Source organism: Rhinatrema bivittatum, chromosome 5, assembly GCF_901001135.1.
Source record: "Rhinatrema bivittatum chromosome 5, aRhiBiv1.1, whole genome shotgun sequence".
Lineage (NCBI taxonomy): Eukaryota > Metazoa > Chordata > Amphibia > Gymnophiona > Rhinatrematidae > Rhinatrema > Rhinatrema bivittatum.
Genome location: NC_042619.1, coordinates 223,617,927 through 223,641,414, shown reverse-complemented (window position 1 = coordinate 223,641,414; position 23,488 = coordinate 223,617,927). Strand labels below are relative to the sequence as shown.

The 23,488-nt window shown below is 48.6% G+C and overlaps 1 protein-coding gene across 4 annotated transcripts in view; it reads left to right on the top strand.

Moving 5' to 3' along the window:
- Nucleotides 1–23,488, top strand: part of PHKA2 (phosphorylase kinase regulatory subunit alpha 2) — a 215,231-nt gene that overhangs the window by 160,300 nt on the left and 31,443 nt on the right. For all 4 annotated transcript variants that reach the window (XR_003857009.1, XM_029603350.1, XM_029603348.1 and 1 more), the window contains exons 25-30: nucleotides 1,183–1,261; nucleotides 1,370–1,499; nucleotides 2,733–2,834; nucleotides 4,740–4,858; nucleotides 14,083–14,112; nucleotides 22,624–22,797. Coding sequence is in view for 3 of the 4 variants with exons in the window: in XM_029603350.1 (XP_029459210.1) it covers nucleotides 1,183–1,261; nucleotides 1,370–1,499; nucleotides 2,733–2,834; nucleotides 4,740–4,858; nucleotides 14,083–14,112; nucleotides 22,624–22,797 (634 nt within the window). In the remaining variant the exon portion in view is untranslated. The remainder of the gene's footprint in view (nucleotides 1–1,182; nucleotides 1,262–1,369; nucleotides 1,500–2,732; nucleotides 2,835–4,739; nucleotides 4,859–14,082; nucleotides 14,113–22,623; nucleotides 22,798–23,488) is intronic.

Sequence of the window (23,488 nt, the reverse complement as noted above, 5' to 3'; positions counted from 1 at the left end):
ATATATTAATTACTCTCCATAGTGCAGGGCTTCCAAACCTGCTCAGGGGACTCCACAGCCAGTTGAATTTTCAGGTATTCACAATGAATATGCATGAGATACATTTGCATGCTTTGGAGACTCAGCATTTGCAAATTTATCTCATGCACATTAATTGTGAATATCCTGAAAACCCATCTGGCTGCAGGGTCCCCAGGACAGTTTTGGGAAGCTCTGACTTTGTGATTCTTCACCTTATTATATAAAAATAACTTTTTTTTGTTATTGAAGCAAAGGATTCTGCCTATTCCACAAGAATTTTGCTTTCCTAGGTGGGTGAAGGGGCCAGAAGCAGGGCCAGTGTAAGGGTATGAGGCACCCTAAGCGAACCTTGCAGTCTTGCGCCCCCTCCATCCCCACCCATGCCCTCCCTCTTTTTTTCAGCCGCCAGAAGATGGGCTCTGCTTGCAACCCTGCAGGGCTTCTCCCTTCTTTTCTTCAGCCACAACTGGCAGCCAGTGGCTGACACTGATGAATTTTCTGCGCCCCTGAGGGTTGGCACTCTAGGCACCTGCCTAGTTCACCTAATGGAAGCCTCAGCCCTGGCCAGAGGCAAGTTGAAGATTGGCCGGAGGGGCGGGGGAGGGGTAAGCAGGCATGCGGATTGCCTGCTACTAGGTCCCCCCTCCTCCTCATATGAAAACAAACAAGTTGGCACGAAGCGGCTGATTGTGGCAGCTGGCATACACCTGATGAACTGCTGGGCAGGGCAGGCTGGAAAGAAGTCAACCAGCACGAGGTAGTCAACCTGCACACCATCCCTGACTTTCTTTTTATTACTATAAATTGCTTTTACAAAACTACTAGACATTTCAAGTCATCAACCCAAAAGTACAGATTTCAGTAAATTCATTTTCTGGTTTAATCTAGTATACCTTTTCTCTGTTAATAATGCTATACAAGCTTCATTTGAAATTTTTTGAAGACTTTTATTTAGGAAACAAGTAACAATCTGCAGATGCTCATCTCACTTTTTCTACCTTTTACTCCTATCAAGAAATATTATATTAATTACAGGAATCTTGAAGATCAATATACTGATAAAAATACAAATCACCCCTCCACCTCCTCCACAATAATCCTGGCAGGTGATTGCTATGGTCAGCAATATTAACCCCCTGCTCTCTACCTCACTTTTCCTAGCCCTTTACCACCTGAAGAGCTGACGAATCTTATTTATGAAGCCAGTGGGCAAGACATCAGCATTGCTGTCCTGACACAGGTAGGAGTGGAAAGAGGGTTTTCCTTTCTTGCGTTTGTGTCTTAACGCCAGTGACTGCGTTCTTTGAAGCTCTAACACCCCTCCTCTTTGCTGATTGATCTGTGCTAGGAAATCATGGTTTACCTGGCCATGTACGTCAGGTCACAGCCTGGCCTTTTTGGAGAGATGCTCCGTCTCCGCATCGGGCTCATCATTCAGGTGATGGCCACCGAGCTGGCTCGCAGTCTGAACTGCGCAGGTACTGCTATGCCTACCGCTTATTAATGCAGAATAATTTTATGCAGCGACTTCCACGCAAAAACGGTAACTTTCAAAGTGGCCCGCAGGCGCACATGTGCACATATAAGTCGGCCCGCACCCAGGGACACGACTGTTTTGTAACATATGCACGTGTAGGCCGTGTGCACAAGTGTGCCTAATTTTAAATGGACGCGTTTCTGTGCCCGCAAAAACTGCTTCTACTGCATAAGTGGATACATTTTAAAAGGGACCCGTGCCTACACCATTGCCAGTTTTCCCAGTTTGTTCCCACTTCTCCCAGTCAAGGAATAGGTCTTCAAACCGCTTTGATTTCCTCCCCCCCCCCCCCCCATTAACCCTGACCCTTAAAACCCACTGATCTTCCTAGACTTTTTTTGTTTTATCACTTGCATATCATCCATAGCAGAAGTAAAGTTACACGGCAGGGGACCCTGGTGTGTGTAAATATTTATGCACAAATTTCAAGTAAACATTCCGGAATGTTCATGCCATACCCAGATAATGCCCACATCCACCCCTTTTTTGGAAAACTTCATTTGTGCGAGAATGGCATTTAAGCGTGTATCCTCTGATTGATGTTTGCGTCTGGCTTTTAAAATTCATCTTAAAATGTATCCCATAATGTCCTGCATCCCCCATAAGAAATGTAAAAACGATATTATAAATGACAATCAGAGGGTGAAAATAACTGGAGGAGGAATAGTGAGGCTGGCTGAGTGATTGTGATAATCAGGGTAATGGCGATGTATCAGAGAGTGGAAGAATTAGAGGCAAATGTTTTAAAAACTGAGAGAATCATTCACATGAAGGGTGAGGAGAGGCAGTTCAGGGCAGGGGAGGAGAATTCTTTTCTACCCACAATGCCATGGCTGAGAGATAAGCATTTGGAAATTTAAAAAAACGTATCCATAGCACACAGATTAATGTATCTCTGATTAGGTGGCTGGGTCAGAAATGTTGGTGAAATGGAGACAGGTGCTTGATCCTAGGGTAATTTCTTGCTTAGAAGGCTTGGCTGCACTTGTGCTTTGATGTCCTAAAGAAGCTTTTTTTCAGGCACACTGCTGCAAACTTCATTGTTGATGGCTTGAGATTATTTTTTTCAAAGTTAGTCACTGCTAATTTCACATCAAGTCTCCCTATCCTAGCAGCTTTCAAATGGTTGTGTTTTCTTTATTGTATTTTTTTTTAATACTTGGTTCCTTACCAGGTGAAGAAGCTTCCGAAAGTTTGATGAATCTGAGTCCCTTTGACATGAAGAGTCTCCTCCATCATATCTTGAGCGGGAAGGAATTTGGCGTTGAAAGAAGCAGTAAGTGATATACCTGGGAACCTTGCAGTAAATATCTTCATGTTGGTCTGGTGTAGCAAAAATGAGAAGAGGCGGATTGCACCTTATAGACTAACCAATTTATTGAGGCATAAGCTTTCGAAGACAAAAGTCCCGCATCTGATGAAATGGACTCTTGTCCTTGAAAGCTCATGCCTCAATAAATTGGTTAGTCTATAAGGTGCCACCCGCCTCTTGTCATTTTTGCAGTAAATATGTGTGAGGCTATGGTCTCTGACTAAAAGTTATCATACATAAATTACTAAACAATGAACATCAAGGTCAAACTGGCCTAAACATAACCCCTCAGAATCCCCAAAGAAACTTACATTCATACAACACAGGCCGCTTAACTGTGTCCCCCCCCATCAGAGATGCTCACTTGACAACAACCAGAGAAAGAGCTTTTTCCATTGCCTGCCCTAAAATATGGAACTCCCTCCCAAAAGATTTGAGAACCCAACCTAACCTCAAAACTTCCCAAAAAGATCTAAAAACATGGTTGTTTTACAAAGTCTACATTAACTCTCAAACTTCACAACATCCTAACACCCAAAGGAACTACCAATCAAATCCACAAAAATAACTTGTCTCCAACCAGCACCAAACAAACCCTCCTCACTCAAAAATGATTTTCTTCTGGACTATAAAAGATTAACTTTTTGTTTAATATGTATCCTGTTATACCTTAATTCACAATTGTTAAGAAAATTACACTTTGAATCTTATAAACCGTTGTGATGGCTTCACCAAATGACAGTATATAAAACTCAACAAATAAATAAATAAATAAATAAATAAGAATATATATGCTGTGCATATCCAAGTAAATTTTAAATGGCCTATGCGCATAAATTTCAGGGTTTACGTGCATGGCCGGGCCTTGTGCACATCGCACGCATTTTTCAACGGGCCTGGCCACGCGTGTAAACCCCGCTACGCGCCGAAGTGCTGGGCCTCTCCAAAGTAGTGGGGCAGGGTCTGGGCGGTGAGAGAGGCGGGAAGCGCGTGCCAGCAGCTAGCCGGGGGGGATAAAGGGGAATTTGATTCAGTTGGCAAACAACACGGGCCCCGTCTTTTATGGTCTGGGGGTACTGATTTGCAGATGTAAGGGAAAAAGCACAGACTGCTTCTACAGCCAAGTCCAAAAGCAAAGCAAGTCAGCATTGCTGGAATTTTCAGCAAGGCTCCTCACCCAGTAAAAATGTTGCTAGCAGTAATTTCTTATGGGTTTGACAGTTGCTTGGTTTTTGATTGTAAATATTACCACTCTTATCATAAGGATTGGAAGTAACCGCTCAGACTACCCTTAGAGAAATCTGGGGGGTGATCTACACGGCACAGTAGATATTACCATAAGATTGTTGGTCAGACTGGATGGACCATTTGGTCCTTTTCTGCCATCATTACTATGTTACTATGTAACACAATACTTTGGACCACTGTTAATGATGTTGGCATGGGCTGCCGGAGACAGGCGCAGATGTCTATAATTTGTATCCTGTAACACTAAGGACGTCGTGAGTGGTGTCAGCCAGCAGATGGTCTTCCCTGGTGCCTGTGACTTCCTCTTCCTATCTGTGGAGCATTTTGGCTAAAATTCTCTGTTTCCACTGTACTTACTGCTTTGCCCCCATTCCTGTATCTTGGGCTTTTTTTGCCACTATTGGTGCTGCATTTCCAGAGTATTGTTTATTCTGGCTAATAAATGTCTGTGTTGGTGCTGGTTTGCCCCTCTTACTGTGCCTTGGGCAATACTACCTTGTGGGAATTGTTTGAAAACTATTGCCAGTTATATCTCTTAACAATAAAATAACATTTAAAAAATGTATTTAAATGAAAGCGCATCCCACTTTGTTTATACTTCATTTGGTTTTCTCCCTCCAGTGCGACCAATTGCATCATCTGCTGTCAGCCCTGCTATTTCCATTCATGAAATGGGGTACTCAGGAGCTACCAAGATAGAGAGGAGCGGTATCAATAGATTAAGGACTGAGATGAAGCAGGTACTTGCCAAGTGTGACATCGCGTCTCAGCATGAGACTCTCTCTTGTGGTGTTTTAAAATTTAGTTCTTTCTCATTTGTTAACTGTCACTGCTGCATCATGCTTCAGAAGTGTGACTGTTGTTTCACTGGCTACAGAAATGAGAATAATTTAGCTCTTGAGCAGCAGCTTAAATATCCCAAAGTGCTTTGTTAGGCAGGGTGTGCGTCACCATGCATGGAATTACCATTCTGACAGAAGCATTGCCGACTGTACAGCGGTGCTGCCGTTCTGACCGCGGTATTCCAGCTGAGCTAAATCACATTTCCCTGTACGTACCAGGATCAGTCCAGACAGTGGGTTATGTCCCCCGTCCAGCAGATGGAGTCAGAACAAAGCTTCGGAGGGTGCTGCCACATAAGCCAGTGCACCCTCAGAAGTCCCAGTATCTTTCTGACTCCAACAGATAGGAGTAGGGGAGCCTTAGCTCCCCCTGGGATCTGAAAGAGTCTTTCTTTGGCTCTCTTTCTGTCCTGTTTGTTCTGTATTTTCTTCTCGGTGGATCAAGTTTCTTTAAAAAAAAAAAAAAAAAAAGAGTTTTTTGCAGTTAGAGCAGGCACCTCCTCCCTTTGAGCTTGCAAATAGTTCTGGGGCTTCGGGGCTAGTCTGCTTCTCTCTTCCTTGGATTTCCTGGGGGCGCGCTTCTACATGGCCAAAGGCGAGGTCTCCCTGCGTCCGGATCAGGCGGAATCACTTCGAGAACAGGTGCCTCGCTTCTCAGCGCTCCTCGAGCCCACAGCCTGGGACTACCTTCAGCTCCTGGGATCCATGGCCTTCTCGTACCCTGGGCCTTTGCCCATCTGCGCTCCTTACAAAGGGCACTGCTCTCGCGCTGGAAGCCGGTCTCACAGGATTACCAGCTTGTCCTTCCACTCCCCCAGTTTGCCAGGGACAGCTTCCTATGGTGGCTGGACCCGCGTCACCTGGCGCAGTGCATGCCCCTCGACGTGCCAGAGTGGGTGGTGGTCACCACAGATGCCAGCCTGTCCGACTGGGCGGCAGTCTGCCAGACGAGATCTGCACAAGGACAGTGGATGAAGAATCAAACTGCATGGCCCATCAATCGCCTGGAGACGAGGGCAGTATGCTTGGCACTGGAACAGTTTCTTCCGCTCGTGCAGCATCGGGCAGTCAGGATTCTATCGGACAATGAGACCACAGTAGCATATATCAACCACCAAGGGGGCACAAGGAGCCGTCACGTCTCCCTGGAAACGGACCTCCTGATGGCTTGGGCGGAGATTCACTTCGCTCGTCTAGCAGCCTCACATATTGCGGGCGTGGACAATATTCAGGCAGATTTTCTGAGTCGACAATGTCTGGATCCCGGGGAGTGGGAACTCTCCGGGGACGCGATGCGACTACTCGTCTGTCGCTGGGGGACTCCGCACCTGGACCTTATGGCCACCTCAAGCAACACCAAAGCTCCGCGATTCTTCAGTCGCAGAAGGGACTACAGCACAGAAGGCGTGGACGCGCTTGTCCTCCCCTGGCCTCGGCATCTTCTACTCTACGTGTTCCCACCGTGGCCACTAGTAGGCAAGGTCCTCCGAAAAATAGAGGGGCACCAGGGATCGGTGATTATGGTGGCGCCGGAATGGCCACATCGGCCTTGGTTTGCGGACCTGATCAACCTGGCGGTAGACGGTCCGCTACGCCTGGGGCACTTGCCGCGTCTTCTGCATCAGGGCCCAGTATTTTTCGATCAGTCACAACGCTTCTGTCTTGCGGCCTGGCTTTTGAAAGGCGGCGACTCCGACGCCGAGGGTATCCGGAATCTGTAATCACGACTCTGCTCAAGGCTAGGAAAACCTCGACATCCATCGCTTATGTTCGGGTCTGGAGAGTCTTCGAGGTCTGGTGCGGTTCGTATGCTACACGGCCGAGGTCGACCGAGGTGCCTCAGATACTTGAGTTTCTGCAGGACGGGTTGGACAAAGGTCTCGCCTACAACTCCTTGCGTGTTCAAGTCGTGGCCCTGGAGTCCTTGTTTGGCTTGCAGAAACCCGGGCCCCTGTCTTCTCATCCTGACATAGTTCGTTTTCTTCGGGGAGTGAAGCATTTGAAGCCTCCGAGCCAGTCTCCTTGTCCCTCCTGGAGCCTCAACTTAGTCCTTCGCACTCTGACCGGACCTCCCTTTGAACCACTGTGTTCCTCCACTCTCAAGGACCTCACGCTCAAGACGGTCTTTCTGGTGGCCATCTTCGCTGCTCGTCGGGTCTCAGAGCTGCAAGCGCTATCATGCAGGGAACCCTATCTCCGTTTCACTGACTCCGGCGTGTCCTTACGCACAGTGCCTTCCTTTCTGTCCAAGGTGGTTTCGGCCTTTCACCCGAACCAGATGGTGGAATTGTCTTCCTTTTCTACGGATGACTCACGGGATCTTTGCAGACTAGATGTCAAGCGCATATTGATCCGATACCTCGAGGTCACCAATGATTTCGTCTCTCCGATCATCTTTTTGTCCTCTGGTCTGGACCAAAGAAGGGTTCTAAGGCAACAAAAGCACTATCGCCCGCTGGCTCAAGGAGTCGATCGTAGCGGCTTACATAGGGGTGGGTAAACAGCCCCCCCCCTGGGAGTCATAGCACATTCTCTTCACTCTCAGGCGGCGGCGTCCTGGGCGGAAAGTCAGTCTGTCTCCGCCCAGGAGATCTGTCGGGCAGCGACTTGGAAATCTCTGCATACTTTCGCTAGACACTACCGCCTACAGCTCCAGTTGCTGGTCTCTGGCCACTTTGGGGACAGAGTCATTCGAGCAGGGCTTTTAGGGGCCCACCCTCTGTAGGGAAGCTTGGGTACATCCCACTGACTGGACTGATCCTGGTACGTACAGGGAAAAGAAAATTATTCCTTACCTGCTAATTTTCGTTCCTATAGTACCATGGATCAGTCCAGACGCCCTCCCTCTGATATTTATTTGAATTTTGGGGGTTTGCTGCTCGACTTCCCTTCTGACTTCGCTAATCTGTTTCATCCTTTCTACTGTTAACCTCTATGTTAAGGGGTTGTGTTGCTGAGTTCTCTTTGCAAGTTTCCTTCATTTGGCACCAGAGTTGCGTGCCCTGTTCCCTGTACGTACCAGAATCAGTCCAGGACACCTGGGTTGTGACTCCGCACCAGTAGATGGAGACAGATTAAAACTTGTGGGCGGAGCCATATATAAGCCCCTGTGCCAGTCACAGCCCCTCAGTCTTACTCTGTCTCCAGTAGATGGTGCAGGTCCAGTCACAGCCCTTCCTGACCTGATTCTGGTGTTTGTCAGGTTTGGTTTTTTGAATTAGTTTTTTGTTAGGTCTATTTGTTCTGGGCTAAATTGGGTTTCTTTTTAATTCTTTCCCGGTTGCCCTGCCTCCCAGGGGACTTGAGAGGTCCTGAGGGGACTACCCTCCCCCGGTCGAGGCCGCTGCCAGGGTTGAGGACCTGGCTGAGCTAGTGGCAGCGTCAGGGGTGACACCAGGGAGCCTGGTTCACTCACCCCTGCAGGAAATAGGGCTTTCAGAACCTGGGACAGCGCTTTTTTCTGTAAAAAAAAAAAAAAAAAAAAAAAGTTTTACTTTTATTTTTTTGCGGCTCTCTGTTCCTTGGCGTTGCCGTTCCGTTTCGGTCGGTGGGGGGCGTCGCCTGAAGGGGGAGGTCGCCGAATTGCGCCGTTTTGATTATTTTGAATTTTTTTCTTCTGAGGTGAATTTTCTGTTCGCGTCTCTGTTTTCCCGCGTTCGCCGGCATGCCTCGCGGTTCGCAGTGCAGGGCCTGCGGCTCGGCGCGCGCGCGTCTCTCCCGGGACAGCCTTTGTTCGGCTTGTGTCCCGGGTGATGAGGGCACCTCAGCAGCACCTCGGAGAGCTCGGTCCCGGGTCGTGCGATCGCCGCCGCGAGGTGGGGGCCCCTCTGTCACCCCTCAGGAGCTGTTCCCGCTTAGCGCGGGAGTGGCAGCCATTTTGGCCACGGGCCGGGAAATTTCCAGAGAGACAGTGGGGGCTTCGTCTCTACCTCCAGCGCTTTCCCCGCAGCGTGACAAAGCGAGGGAGGTCCCCTCGGAGGGGATTCGGTCCCCGGGGGACTCGAGTAGCGATTCAGCGGGTTCCGGAGAATTTTCTGAGGACTTTGCGCTGTTACTGCGCAAAGTCCTCAGATATAAGCGCAGCAAGCGCATACGGGGGGATGTCTCGCGTACTGCTATCCGCAAGTCCCCGCCTCGGAAAAAGAAGGCCAGGAAGGGTGCAGAGATCGCCCAGAGTTCGTCCAGAGGGAAGCGGCTTCCCCGGGGGCTGCCGCAGGAATCGGATTCCGAGGATTCCCCCGGGACGGATACGGAGGCCTCCGAAGAGCCCCTGATGGGGGCCGGGACGGCAGCACCGGATGCAACGGCACAGCCTAGTGCAGGGAAAGGTGCACAGGCCTTAGACGGGGATGACCCCAAGGTGGTGCGGCTATTCCGCAGAGAGGAACTGTCACCTCTCATCCCAGCCATTCTCCAGGAGCTGGGGATTGAGGCTCCCCCAGTGGTGGTCCGCCAGGAGGCGAACATGGATCCCGTTTTGCTCGGCCTCACAGGGCCGGCGGTCGCCTTCCCTTTTCATTTCTCATCCACGGATATCCTCTTCAAGGAATGGGATACTCCGGAGCTGGGTTTGAAAGTCAGCAAAGCCATGGATAAGCTCTACCCTTTACCGGAGGAGGCGTTGGAACTCCTCAGACTCCCGAAGGTGGATGCGGCGGTCTCCGCTGTCACGAAGAGGTCTACCATCCCGGTCACGGGAGCAACTGCCCTCCGGGATATTCAGGACCGAAAGTTGGAGGTTCAACTCAAAAAGATTTTTGAGGTTTCCGCCCTAGGAGTACGAGCTGCCATTTGCACGAACTTTGCTATGCGTGCTAGTCTGCGCTGGGCCCAAGTATTGCAGGCTAATGCGGATCTCTCTCCGGAGGAGGCTTCCCAAGCAGATAGGTTGGAAGCGGCTATTGCATATGGGGCTGATGCGCTCCATGATCTTTTACGCACTTCAGCTAGGTCCATGGTAGCAGCGGTGTCGGCACGCCGTCTTCTTTGGCTACGCAACTGGGCGGCGGATGGTTCGTCCAAGGCTCATCTCGGGGCGTTACCCTTTAAAGGGAAATTGCTGTTCGGAAAGGAGTTAGATGACTTAATGGTTTCTCTAGGTGAGAACCGAGCGTTTAAGCTGCCAGAGGATAGGGCCCGGGCGCGCTCTTCTTTTTCCAGCAGAGCTCGTTTCCGGGGATCCCGAAAGTCCAGGCCACAAAGATCCACCGGGTCCTCTTATAGACCGTCCTCTTCTCGGAACACTCACTGGCAGCAGTCCTTTCGAGGCAAACGTTTTGGCAGGCAAGGAGGAGCCCCGTCGGGTGCGGGGTCCAAGCCTTCGCAATGAAGTTCGGCCGGCCCATCCCTCCTTGCGTCCTCAGCACGTTGTCCCAAACGTGGGGGCGCGTCTATCCTTGTTCCTCGAGGAATGGGCCAGCATTACGTCGGATCAGTGGGTCCTCAATGTGATAAGACACGGTTACGAGTTAGATTTTGCTCGCATCCCAGTGGACAAATTCCTGGTCTCGCCCTGCAAAGATCCCAAGAAGAAAGCGGCGGTGCTAGATACCATTCGAAGACTAGAAAGCTTGGGGGCCATCTCTCCGGTTCCGGCCGATCAGTACGGCAAGGGCCGTTATTCCATTTACTTCATAGTTCCCAAGAAAGACGGCACTTTCCGACCCATTCTGGATCTCAAAGGAGTCAACAGATGCCTTCGGGTCCCTCACTTCAAGATGGAGACCATTCGTTCGGTGATTGCGTCAGTGCGGCCAGGAGAATTCCTTGCGTCACTAGATCTCACAGAAGCATACCTTCATGTGGGCATCCAACCAGCGTTCCAGCGGTTCCTACGGTTTTGCATTCTGGGAAGACACTTCCAGTTCCGGGCTCTTCCGTTCGGCCTGGCGACAGCGCCTCGGACATTCACGAAAGTGATGGTGGTGGTGGCGGCGCACTTACGTCGGGAAGGCCTCCTGGTTCACCCTTACCTCGACGATTGGCTGATTCGGGCGAAGTCAGAGAGCTTGTGTCGGCAGGCGGTAGCCAAGGTGCTTCAATTCTTGCAGTCCCTGGGCTGGGTGGTCAACTACAACAAGAGTCATCTGGAACCCACTCAGTCCTTGGAGTATCTAGGAGCCGTCTTCGACACAAAACGGGGCAGAGTGATTCTCTCTCAGGAACGGATATGCAAATTACAGTCTCAGGTGCGACGGCTTTTGTCTCAGCACCGTCCGCGAGTCTGCGATTACCTGACGGTTCTCGGATCTATGGCCTCCACGCTGGCGTTAGTCCCTTGGGCATTCGCTCACCTACGGCCGCTGCAGTTTTCATTGCTTTCCCGCTGGAAACCGATTTCAGAGGAATTTTATCTTCCACTGCATCTCGACAGTCAGGCGCGCTCCAGCCTGAGCTGGTGGCTGGACTCCAAACATCTCTCCTGTGGAGTATCTCTTCTCCTTCCCAACTGGACAGTGGTGACCACAGATGCCAGTCTTTCCGGTTGGGGTGCAGTCTGCCAAGGGAAATCGGTTCAAGGTCTGTGGTCAGAAGATCAGACCCGGTGGTCTATCAACCGCCTAGAGTCCAGGGCGGTCCGTCTGGCATTGCAAGCTTTTCTACCCCTCGTACGAGGAAAGGCGATCCGAGTATTGTCGGACAACGCTACCACCGTGGCTTACATCAATCGCCAGGGCGGGACGAAAAGCCCTCAAGTAGCGGAGGAAGCGCGTTCCTTGATGGCCTGGGCAGAGCGGCATCTCAGCGATCTCGCTGCGTCTCACATAGCAGGAGTCGACAATGTCCAGGCGGACTTCCTCAGCCGGCACCACCTGGATCCGGGAGAGTGGGAGCTGGCGGAAGAAGCGTTTCTTCTCATTTGCAGGACTTGGGGAACGCCCCACATGGACCTGATGGCCACGTGGCACAACTCAAAAGCTCCGAGATTTTTCAGTCGTCGACGAGAAAGAGGAGCAGAAGGGGTCGACGCGTTAGCTCTTCCCTGGCCAGCGGAGGTGCTACTGTATGTGTTCCCACCGTGGCCCATGATCGGCAAAATCCTGCGGCGCATAGAATTGCACCCGTCCAACGTGATCATGGTTGCGCCGGAATGGCCGCGCCGTCCGTGGTTTGCGGATCTGATCCAATTGTCGGTGGCGCCGCCCCTTCGTCTACAGGGGTTTCCGGGGCTCCTTCGTCAGGGCCCCGTCTGTTTAGAGGATGCGGATCACTTCTGTCTCGCGGCATGGCTTTTGAGAGGAATCGTTTGAAGCGCAAAGGTTACTCAGATGCGGTAGTTGCCACATTGCTGAGATCCAGGAAGCAGTCTACATCTCTGGCCTATGTTAGAGTCTGGGTAGTTTTTGAAGAGTGGTGCGTAGAGCGGGGTCTGGATCCCACTTCCGCTACTATTCCTGATATTTTGGCTTTTCTCCAGGCTGGGCTGGCCAAAGGTTTAGCATGCAGTTCCCTACGGGTCCAAGTGTCGGCGCTTGGTTGTTTGCGTGGTAAAGTCAGGGGAGTCTCCCTGGCTCTCCACCCTGATATTTCCCGTTTTCTTAGGGGAGCGAAACACCTCCGTCCTCCTTTGCGGTTCCCTTGTCCATCTTGGAACCTCAACTGGGTGCTCTCGGCCTTATGCTCAGCTCCGTTTGAGCCTCTTAAGCGGTCTACGATCAAAGATCTCACGTTGAAGACTGTATTCCTGATAGCGATTGCGTCCGCTCGTCGAGTTTCCGAGTTGCAGGCTTTGTCCTGTAGGGAGCCCTTCTTGCGCATTTCCGATTCGGGGGTTTCCTTGTGGACTGTTCCATCTTTTCTGCCTAAGGTCGTATCGGCTTTTCATTTGAATCAATCAGTTGAACTTCCTTCTTTTGCGGTAGGGGAGTCTTCTGACCCGAAATCAAGGGACTTGAGAAAGCTAGATGTGCGGAGGTCTCTTCTTCGCTATCTAGAGGTCACAAATTCTTTTCGGTTGACGGATCATCTGTTTGTGTTGACATCGGGTCCAAAGAAAGGTTCTGCTGCGTCCCGCACGACGATCGCCCGTTGGCTCAAGGAGGCCATTGGTTCCGCGTACATTTTGCGCGGTAAATCACCGCCGGTGGGTCTTCGTGCTCATTCAACGAGGTCTCATGCTGCGTCTTGGGCGGAATTTTCTCAGGTATCGCCTCAAGAGATTTGTAGGGCGGCTACCTGGAAATCGTTGCATACATTCATTAAACATTACCGGTTGGATGTTCAGGCTGCTGATGCTGGGGGATTTGGAGAGAGGGTACTCCGAGCGGGACTCTCTGCTTCCCACCCTCGGTAACTTAGCTCTGGTACATCCCAGGTGTCCTGGACTGATCCTGGTATGTACAGGGAAAGGAAAATTAGTTTCTTACCTGATAATTTTCGTTCCTGTAGTACCAAGGATCAGTCCAGGATCCCGCCCGCAGTATTGCGCTATAGTAACGGAGAGTCCGCTCATTGTTGTTTTTTAATACGCTGACCCCTTGTTTTGTTCGCTCTCCCGGTTGGGGAGTCTGTTTTCCTGTAGGGGTGTTGTAGTTGTTTTTTGGTTTTCTTAGTGAATTTCTATAGTTAGCTATGTTGGCTTTTGGATTTTCTACTTTGACATTACGTATGACTGAGGGGCTGTGACTGGCACAGGGGCTTATATATGGCTCCGCCCACAAGTTTTAATCTGTCTCCATCTACTGGTGCGGAGTCACAACCCAGGTATCCTGGACTGATCCTTGGTACTACAGGAACGAAAATTATCAGGTAAGAAACTAATTTTCCTTTCCAGGTAGACTTTTAGTCATGATTGTTAACTATATATAACTTGATCCATCGCTGTTCTCTAAGGCTTTGATATTCTCGATACTGAGACTTCTCTGAGGGTGCACTGGCTTATGTGGCAGCACCTTCCGAAGCTTTGTTCTGACTCCATCTGCTGGACGGGGGACATAACCCACCGTCTGGACTGATCCATGGTACTACAGGAACGAAAATTAGCAGGTAAGGAATAATTTTCTTATTGGGCTTGTTGACTTGCTCTCCTGTGAGTGTAGTTTTGTTTTGGAAGCAGGTTTCAGTTTTGCGTTTTCTTTCCCTATTTTTCATATTTATTTATGTATTTATTTTTTTGTTTCCAGATGGATAGGCGATTAAGCACTGATGATCAGGTGACATCATAGAACTAGCTTTGCCGCATGCTTGTGTTTTTTTTGTTTTGTTTTCGCTTTAATTCTGTTCTGTAAAAAGCAAAGATATTTTCAAATGTTGGAACTAATAGGCCCTGGTGCACTTCCTTCACCTTCCTCTTGCAGAGCATGCTAACAGCCGCCTGGTAAAGAGCTTAAAGCAGCACTGCTAGCAAAAACACATTGTAGGTAACTGAGCAAGCATTTCAAGTAGAAATCATTTCTAAAAGCTCCTCCTAATGAACCACTCCCACTCTTTGTCAGTCTTAAATAAGGTGAGGGACTGCTGTGCTGCTCTTTACCGGAACCCAGACAAACACGCTTTTATGATTTACATGGCCCGTCTTATTTCAGCACAAATCCGTAAAGAGCGGACCGGGGCAGGGAGGGGGATGATACATTTTTAAACCAGTATTTAAAAATACATATTTTTTTTATTTTAATCAGCTGCAAAAATACATGAGAAAATACATGCTGATTACCCAAAAGGAATCCTTAGAATAAGACTCAGAGACAAAGCAAGCAAGCTGGAAAATAAAAAAACAGTAACGTTTCTGTTTAGAAGAATCCAGCTAGCACTGCTGCTTTCAGTAAGAACCCCAGTGGAGTAGAACTTACTATGGAACTGGTACCACTTTAGCTGCTGTGCATTAGTGCTTCGCAAAAATAATCTATAATGAGGGACGTGAAATAAACTAATTCAAAAATTGTGCTATCACGATTGATTATACTTTGTATTTTGTTCTGTTCATTGGAATTGTTTTGCCGTATGATATCTTTGCTGTTATGTTCACATTTCAGATACTCTAGAGAGAGACTCATATGTTAAAGTCCTGTCCCATCTGTACATTCAGATCTAACATCATTTGCAATGTGCATCTCTTAGAGGTGTGCTACACTCAACAATAATACCTGATTCAAAGCCTGCGATTAATGGAGTCAGCCACTAGAAATGCAGAAACAGAAGCTATGATGGCAGATAAGACCCCCCCATCTGCTGTGCCAAGTGCTCTTCCTGGTGCAGTGTTATGGACTACAGTTAACCTCCGTCTTCATTTCTCACTTCTTCACAACTCACGTCATGCTGTGCTTATCACATGCTTTTCTCGAATTCCCATTACTGTTTTTGTCTCCGCCATTTCAACTTCAGTGAATGGCCCCCAGTGCTATTGCTGTAGGAAGTATCTATAAGGAATTATTTTCTTTCCTCTTCCTCCTTGTGGGAGCTTCACGCCTTAGTTATTTGGGGTCTAATTCTTTCCCCAACTTGATCCCATACCCTTCCCACCAGCAGCTTTCATAGGATAGGGAGGGTCAAAAACCTACAGTCAGCATCCTTGGCCATCAAACACTGCATTCCTGTTCTCTCTCTCATTGGCTATTGTTCCCATATTTTAAGTTTGTGCATGCAAGTATGTATACTTACGTGCAAATACATGCAATGCATTGAAAGTGAGTATTTCAATGCATTGAATGTGCCTGCTTTTCTTACCTCTTTTAAAAAGATACTCATTTATATTTTATGTGCAAACATAAAGTGGAACTTATTTGCATAAATTTGGATTTGCACGCATAAGTGAAATTACCAGTTTTACCAATTACGCCATCAGTTCACCCAGTCCATCTCCAGGTATTCAAGACCCTGTGGTTCTTCAACCTGAACTCCCCCAGACCTCTCACCTGGGTGATATTACACAATAAACATTAGGGGTGTGAATCGTGTGATCGATCGTCTTAACGATCGATTTTGGCTGGGGGGGGAGGGAAATCTGATCGTCGTGTTTTTTGTTTTTTTTTTTAAATCGTTAAAAATCGGGGGAGGGCGGGAAAACCGGCACACCAAAAATACCCTAAAACCCACCCCAAACCTTTAAAACAAATCCCCCATCCTCCCGAACCCCCCCAAAATGTTTTAAATTACCTGGGGTCCAGTCGGGGGGTCCCGATGCGATCTACCAGCTCTCTGGCCACGGCTGCGTTGAGAAATGGCGCCGTGGCCCTTTGCCCTTATCATGTGACAGGGCAAAGGTAGCGCCGGCGCCATTTTGGTTCCTGGCTCCCGACGTCACGCATGCAGGAGATCGCCCCCGGACCCCCGCTGGCCCCCCAGGGACTTTTGGCCAGCTTTGGGGGGCCTCCTGACCCCCACAAGACTTGCCAAAAGTCCAGCGGGGGTCCGGGAGCGACCTCCTGCACGCGGGCCATATTGCCAATCTTCAAAATGGCGCCGGCGCTACCTTTGCCCTCACTATGTCATACGGGCGACCGTCGGCCGTGGCCAGAGAGCTGGTAGATCGCGTCGGGACCCCCCACTGGACCCCAGGTAATTTAAAACATTTTGGGGGGGTTCGGGAGGGTGGGGGATTTGTTTTAAAGGTTCGGGGTGGGTTTTAGGGTTGTTTTGGTGTGCCGGTTTTCCCACGCCCTATTTAACGATACAATACAAATGCCCCTGACGATAAATCGAAGGCATTTGTATTGTATCGTGCACTCTAACGATTTTGGACGATTTTAAAATTATCTGACGATAATTTTAATCGTTCAAAAACGATTCACATCCCTAATAAACATGTTTAACATCACTCAAGAGAAATATGCAAGTTGGCAAATCTACCCGCATAAGCGTATTTTAAAATAGCAACTTACGTACATAAATGTCTGCTCTGCCCCGGAACACCCCTATACTACCCCTTTATTATGCATGTATGTGTGCATGCAGAAGTGAAAATACATGCTTATGTTTGAGGTTTATAAAATAGCATTACGTAGTAGATATTACTTACACACGTAACTCTTTGAAAATTCACCCCCTCGAATACTGACCTCAAAGAAAATAGCCAGTGAAAACCGAGGGAACGACTTCAGTGACTCTCTAGAAAAAAACTCCAGCAAGCCGATGACAGATGATATCAGCCATTTTTATTTCAAAAAGCTGACTTCTGACTGTGTCCTGAAGCCTGGTGCAGGGCAGAGCAGGCTGTGAGGAGGTCGGCAGCCCAGGGCTCTGGGTGGGCCTGATAGCTTTTGTGCTTCTTGGCTAAGTGGGAGAGGTTTCTTCAGCCCCCGGAGTTTATCCTTTCAGGCCTTCCCGTGGCGCAGGAGGGACAGTTGGGGCCAGAAGTAACGCACTGTGGGAGCTTTGGTTAGCCGGCTGGGGACCATTGAGGCTTCTTGTGCGGCAGGCGCCGGGTATTTTTCTCTTTGCCGCATAGCTGCACGGTGGCTCATATGACACTCAAATCCAAGATGGCCACCTGCCGCGTGTGCGGTGTAGCAGGGGCCAGCTGGATTCGTGTTCGCTCTGTCCTGCCTGCGTTTCTGGCCAGGAGAGCCCCTTGGGGGGGGGGGGGGGCGCTCAAGCCAGCAGGGGCTACATTTGGCTGGACCTTCGATTCCCTCTGCTGATGCAGAGTTTTCAGATCTGCAGGGGAAGGATCCCCCACCCCGCTGTCCCCGATGGAACTAGGGCGTGCAGCTGGAGATGATCAGCGGCATGGGTCCCCGCAGAGAGTGGGGGTGGTGCAGCTGGACTTCTCCCCCGAGTTTGTTCTCCTGAATCAGGCTTTTCTGGCCAATCAGAGGGCCAGAGTCAAGAGGACTGTGGAGCGACCTGGAGACCCCATGGACGGGGGTCCGAAGTGGGCTTCTCAGGGTCAGCGTGAGCTCCTTCGGCAGCTGGGGCTTCCTTACCCCATAGGCACAGACACAGCGGAGGTTGATCAGCAGGGGATTCCTCTCACCCTCTGGGGACAGATATGTGTCCCGATCCCTCCTCAACCTGGGAGACCCTGCCACAGATGACCCAACCCTAGATGAGTTCCCAATTCTGGATGAAGATAACCCTTGGGTGGTACAGTTGTTCAAGCTTGAGGAACTACGCTCCTTGATTCCTCAAGTACTGGAGAAATTAGGGGTTAAGGTCTCCTAGAGGACTCTGATAGTGAGGGGGTCAACCCGGTATTCTATGGTCTTCAAGGACTGACAATCGCTTTTCAACTGCCCAAGAAGATCAGGAAGTTAATGACCCGGGAGTGAGATTCCCCGGATTCCGGTTTGAAGGTGGGCAGAGCAATGGCGAAGCTTTATCCCATGAATCTGGAAACGTTAGACCTCCTGAAGGTACCGCGAGTGGACGCCACTGTTTCGGCAGTCACTAAGAAGATGACAATTCCAGTGGCTGGGGCAGCAGTGCTGAAGGACATGCAGGACCGCAAATTGGAGATTCAGTTGAAGCGATTGTTTGAGGTTACGGCACTCAGCCTGCGTGCGACAGTTTGTGCCAGCATGATTCAATGGCCCTGTCAGTGTAGGGTCCAGAAGGCCTTGGAGGTTACGTCTGATGACTCTTTGCCCTTGAAAGTGGCCCACCTGGAGGCAGGGGTAGCATATGTGGCCGATGCTCTGTAAGACTTGGTGCGGACTTTGGTGCATGCTATGGTTTCCTCAGTCACGGCCCACAGGCTTTTGCGGTTGCGGAACTGGTTCACAGACTGGTCGCAGCTTTGTAATCTCTCCTTTAAAGGAAAGCTCCTCTTTGGGGAGGATTTGAACCAGTTGGTGAAGCTGTTGGGGGAGACTAAAGGAAATCGGTTGCCGGAGGATAGGAAACCTAGTAGGAAAGTGTTTCCTTCCCAAGCTCGTTTTTGGGATTCTCGGCGGTTTTGGTCCGGTAAACCGGTTCCGCCACCCGGTTCCAAGCAGGGGTCTGGTCGACAGTAGCCCTTTCGTGGAGGCCGGCAGACTTCCAGAAACGGCATCGGCCAGGGCTCAGGTGGTAGTAAACCTGTGCAATGAGGCCAGGGGCCCTCACTCCCCTATTGAAGCGGTAGGTGGCAGATTATCCAACATCTACAAAGAGTGGGAGAGGATTACCGTGGACCGTTGGGTCTTGGAGGTGGTCAAGTATGGTTATGCTCTAGATTTCTTATATCCGGTTCGGGACACCTTTGTGGAGTCACATGTGGTTTCACACAGCAGGCGAGAGGCTGTGTAGGTGACCCTTCAGAGGCTTCTCGACTTAAATGCCATTTGCCCGGTACCTCTTGTGAAACAGGGTCGGTACTCAGTGTACTTCGTGGTCCCCAAAAAGGAAAGCTCCTTTCGACCTATCCTCGACCTGCAGAAGGTGAACTGGTGCTTGCGGGTACCCAGGTTTCGTATGGAAAAGCTCCGCACGTAGTTGCAGCAGTGCATAAGGGGAAGTTTCTAGCGTTGCTGGATCTGATGGAGACATATCTGCACATCCCGATCTGGCAGGAGCAATAAAGATTCCTAAGGTTCAAGGTGCTGGGACAACATTTTCAGTTTCGTGCTCTCCCTTTTGGGTTGGCTACGGCACCTCACACATTTACCAAGGTGATGGTAGTGGTGGCAGTGTCTCTGCGCAAAGAAGGGATCTTGGTAAATCTGTGTTTGGACGATTGGCTAATCCAAGCCAAGTCTCGCAAGGACTGCGAGAGGTCTCTCCAGAGGGTAATGGGCACGTTGAGGTCTCTCAGTTGCATCATCAATCTGAAGAAGAGTCAGCTGATGACCAGGCAATGCCTGGTGTATCTAGGAGCACGGTTCAACACGCAGGAGGGCAAGGTCTTCCTGGCTTCAGACCGACTTCAGAAATTGCAGGCCCAGGTGCAACGGCTACTTCAACGATCACCTCCAAGTCCTGGGCTCCATTGCATCCACCTTGGAGTTGATTCCCTGGGCATTCGCACACATGAGACTGTTACAGCGTGCACTGTTGTCCAGGTGGAGTTCTGTTTCTTAGCAGTTCCACATTCTCTTGTTTCTGCTTCGAGAGCCCAGACACGGTCTCTTTTGGTGGCTGTCATGTTGCAACTCACTGAAGGGCGTGGATCTGGATCCCCCAGATTGAGTGGTGGTTTCGACGGATGCCAGCTTCTCCGGGTGGGGAGCAGTGGGTCAGGACAGGATGACTCAGGGTTTATGGCAAGTGGCAGAGAAAGCCTGGTCCAGCAACAGGCTCAAAACCAGGGCAGTTCGCCAGGCCCTTCAGGTGTTCCTACCCTTAGTCAGAGGTTGGATGGTGTGTGTGCTGTCTGACAATGCGACCACAGTGGCATACATCAACAGGCAGGTCGGAACGAGGAGCCTGGCGGTGGCGCTGGAAACGAGGCAGTTGTTTGCTTGGGCTGAGCTTCATCTGGGGGGGTTCCCCACATCTCATGTCATGAGTGTAGACAAAGTGCAAGCGGACTTTCTCAGCAGGCAGCAGTTGGACCTGGGAGAATGGGAATTGTCTGCTGAAGCGTGGAACCACATTTGCGCCAGGTGAGGCACCCCTCAGCTGGATCTGATGGTGACTGCAGCCTTTTTGGCATAGCATTATGTCCTACTTGGATAAACTTTTGGGCTGTGATATTTCCTGGTCGAGGTTATCTGTGTATTTTTGTTTCTGGGATACTGAGTATCTGTTACCTCGGGGGGGCGGGGGGAGAAGTTTCTTGGCTGTGGCCATTCTCCTCACAAAAAAAATTATTTTGCTGAACTGGAAATCTGAGGTTGTTCCCTCCTTCATCCAGTAGAAAGCCTTGATGAAGCAGACGGCACAGCTGGAACTACTCCAGAAGCGGGACTTGGTGGCTCACAGATTCCCTCTCAATCTTCAAGGTTACCTTGTTTTATGGGACAAATTGCTTTCTACTTCCTGTAGTGTCTCCTTTGCCAGGGTCCCACTGAATGATCTTATCCAGCTTTCGGGGGTTTCTTCTTTTTTTCTTCCCATTTTCTTTTTTCTGGTTATAGCTCATGGGTCGCTCTTGGTGGGTTTGCGTGTGTGGTGTAGTGGATGTGTGGGTTATGAGTGTGTGTGTCTATAGGTGTGCATGGTTGCTGCTCTGTTTTTGGGGGGAGTTCAGTTTCAGAAAAGTTGAGTCATATTGCTACCATCTGTACCTGTAAGTGTGTTGTGGTTGTATCTTTCTGTTGTTTATTGTTCTTGTGCATTTGACTCAATAAAAACAAATTTAAAAAAAAAAAACTGTCCTTTGCTAAAATACAACAATTGGAAATATTTTTTAGAAGTTATTATTTGCAGTAGGATGCTGTACAGTAACAACTTCTAAAGTGAAAACTGATGTTTTGAAAAACTGTAACAACAGCTAACAGCACCAAGGGGTGATGAAAGGAAATAGGAATCTGCATTGTTCTGGAAGTCTTTTTTTTTTTTTAGCACAACTATGAATTTCAGCTGTGAAGCCCCAAAGCTTTTAGTTGATTACCCTAGCCTTTAAAATCAGCAGTTTACAATTGCTCTGCTCAATAATAATTTAAGGCTTCCAACAGATAAATTTTTAGAAAAGGGTCAGTAAATTCAAAGTACCTGTTTAATAATTTCCATTTTTACACGCTCTCATTTGGATGCACCCGGCCTTGTGCATCACTTTGGATGCACAAGAATTAGCTCTTGTGAAACAACATACCTGCAGCGGGATGGCTATGCACCATTGCTTATAGATTACATATCAGTGGAGACGAGGAAAGGAGGATTTTTACCCCATTTGTTTCTATCCCATTTTAGCTGTGTAGGCTGAGGCAGTTTAGTGGATTCCTGACACATAAAGAAACAGCATGAATGGAGTGGAGGAGTAGCCTGGTGGTTACAGCAGCAGGCTGCAAACCAGGGTGGCCAGGGTTCAAATACCCTGTGACCTTCGCAAGCTACTTCACCCTCTATTGCCTCAGGCACAAACTTAGACTGTGAGCCCCCTGGGGGACAGGGAAATACTTACAGCACCTAAATATAGTCCACTTTGAAGTGTCTATAAATATAATATAATGTTTGATCACCATGAATGTATTATGAAATCCTCCTTTTCCTATTGTTATGAAAACAACTTTTTTTGTCAACAGAAAATATTACTCCCTGCTTTCCCCCTCATTGTTTGACAGATGATAAAATTAAAAAAAAATGTTGTATTGTCTCGGGAGCATGTAAACCTATTACGTAATGATAGATGTTAGCACATTATCTTTTCTTGGTTTGCAAATTGGCTCCATTTTTTCAGGATGGGTTGATCCAGTCCTGGATTTGCTCAACTGCATACAGGGCCTTTTATTTCTGATTTCCTTATTGCATTCTTAATAAAAGCAAGTCTGCAAGCCCATGCATGCAGAGGGGTAAAACCAGAACCAGATCAGCCTCTCCTGAAAATCTTGAGCCAGTTGACAGCTCCATCTTAAGTTAGTTTACTTTTGCAGCAGTTATTAGGGTAATATAACATTAATTTTGGGACAGTAGCAATCAAAATATAATTTTATATTAGCAGTGAGGAGAATAAGGGCAAGAAGTGATTTAAGTGGATACAGGTAAATTACTATTAAGAGCATTAACTGGTACAGTCCATGGTTTTGCCACTTGAGAAAACTGAACTGAGATGAGACTATCACATATATTGTCTGTTTTAATTCTAGGGTGTGATCTTGTAGATTTCTCGATTGCAATTGTTCTGATGCATAATTTGTGTCTTTTTACAGAGGTGCAGTAGCCCTTCATCTCCCAGTAGTACTTTGTCTCCTACGGGTTCTGGTGGTACTCATCTTGTTTGGGATGACCATCATGGCCAGTGGTTGAGAAGGAGAAGGCTTGATGGAGCTATTAACCGGGTCCCTATGGGTTTCTATCAGAAAGTATGGAAAATCCTTCAGAAGGTAAGTTACTGCACGTGAATGCACCAAATTACATAGATTGCATTAGCTGGACTGCGACTGAACTTCATCAATTAGTAAGTTTTATTACGCTAAACATAAGAATGCACAGAAAGTGAATAAAGGCTACAGCAAGAAAACTGAATGTGAAGCGGAGAGTCTGCACTTAGATTAGTTAGGGCTTAGATGGTACCATATCACGGTTGCATTATACAATTCCTTTCTGAGATTGGTCAGCAAAAATAACTAAACAGGGAAAGGTGTTCTGTGCTAAGCGAAAAAAATAACGAAGGACCACAGCTTCAGATTGTTGCATGCTCCTTTCCTAGTGATCTGGCCACTATTTATGGGAATCGGATTTTTTTTCCCTTTATTCATTGCTGACAAATGGCATCGTGTTACGTCTAGTGGAAAATGTAAAGAATCTATTTATTTATTTAGTGTTTTTCTATACCGGCATTCGAGATAAGAATCACATCATGCTGGTTTACATTTAATAGGGGGTGTAAAATGAAAATAAACTAAAAACTGTAACAAGTGAAGAGAAACTCTGAAGTTACAATAAAACAAGGATATTCAAAATTGGGTGGAGGAAAGTCTAAAGGAGTTTAACAGAAAGAGCAATTATTTACAATGTTCTAAGAATGTCTGACTGTGGTTGTCGTTGCATTGAGAATCAGTTGAGGTCTGGAAA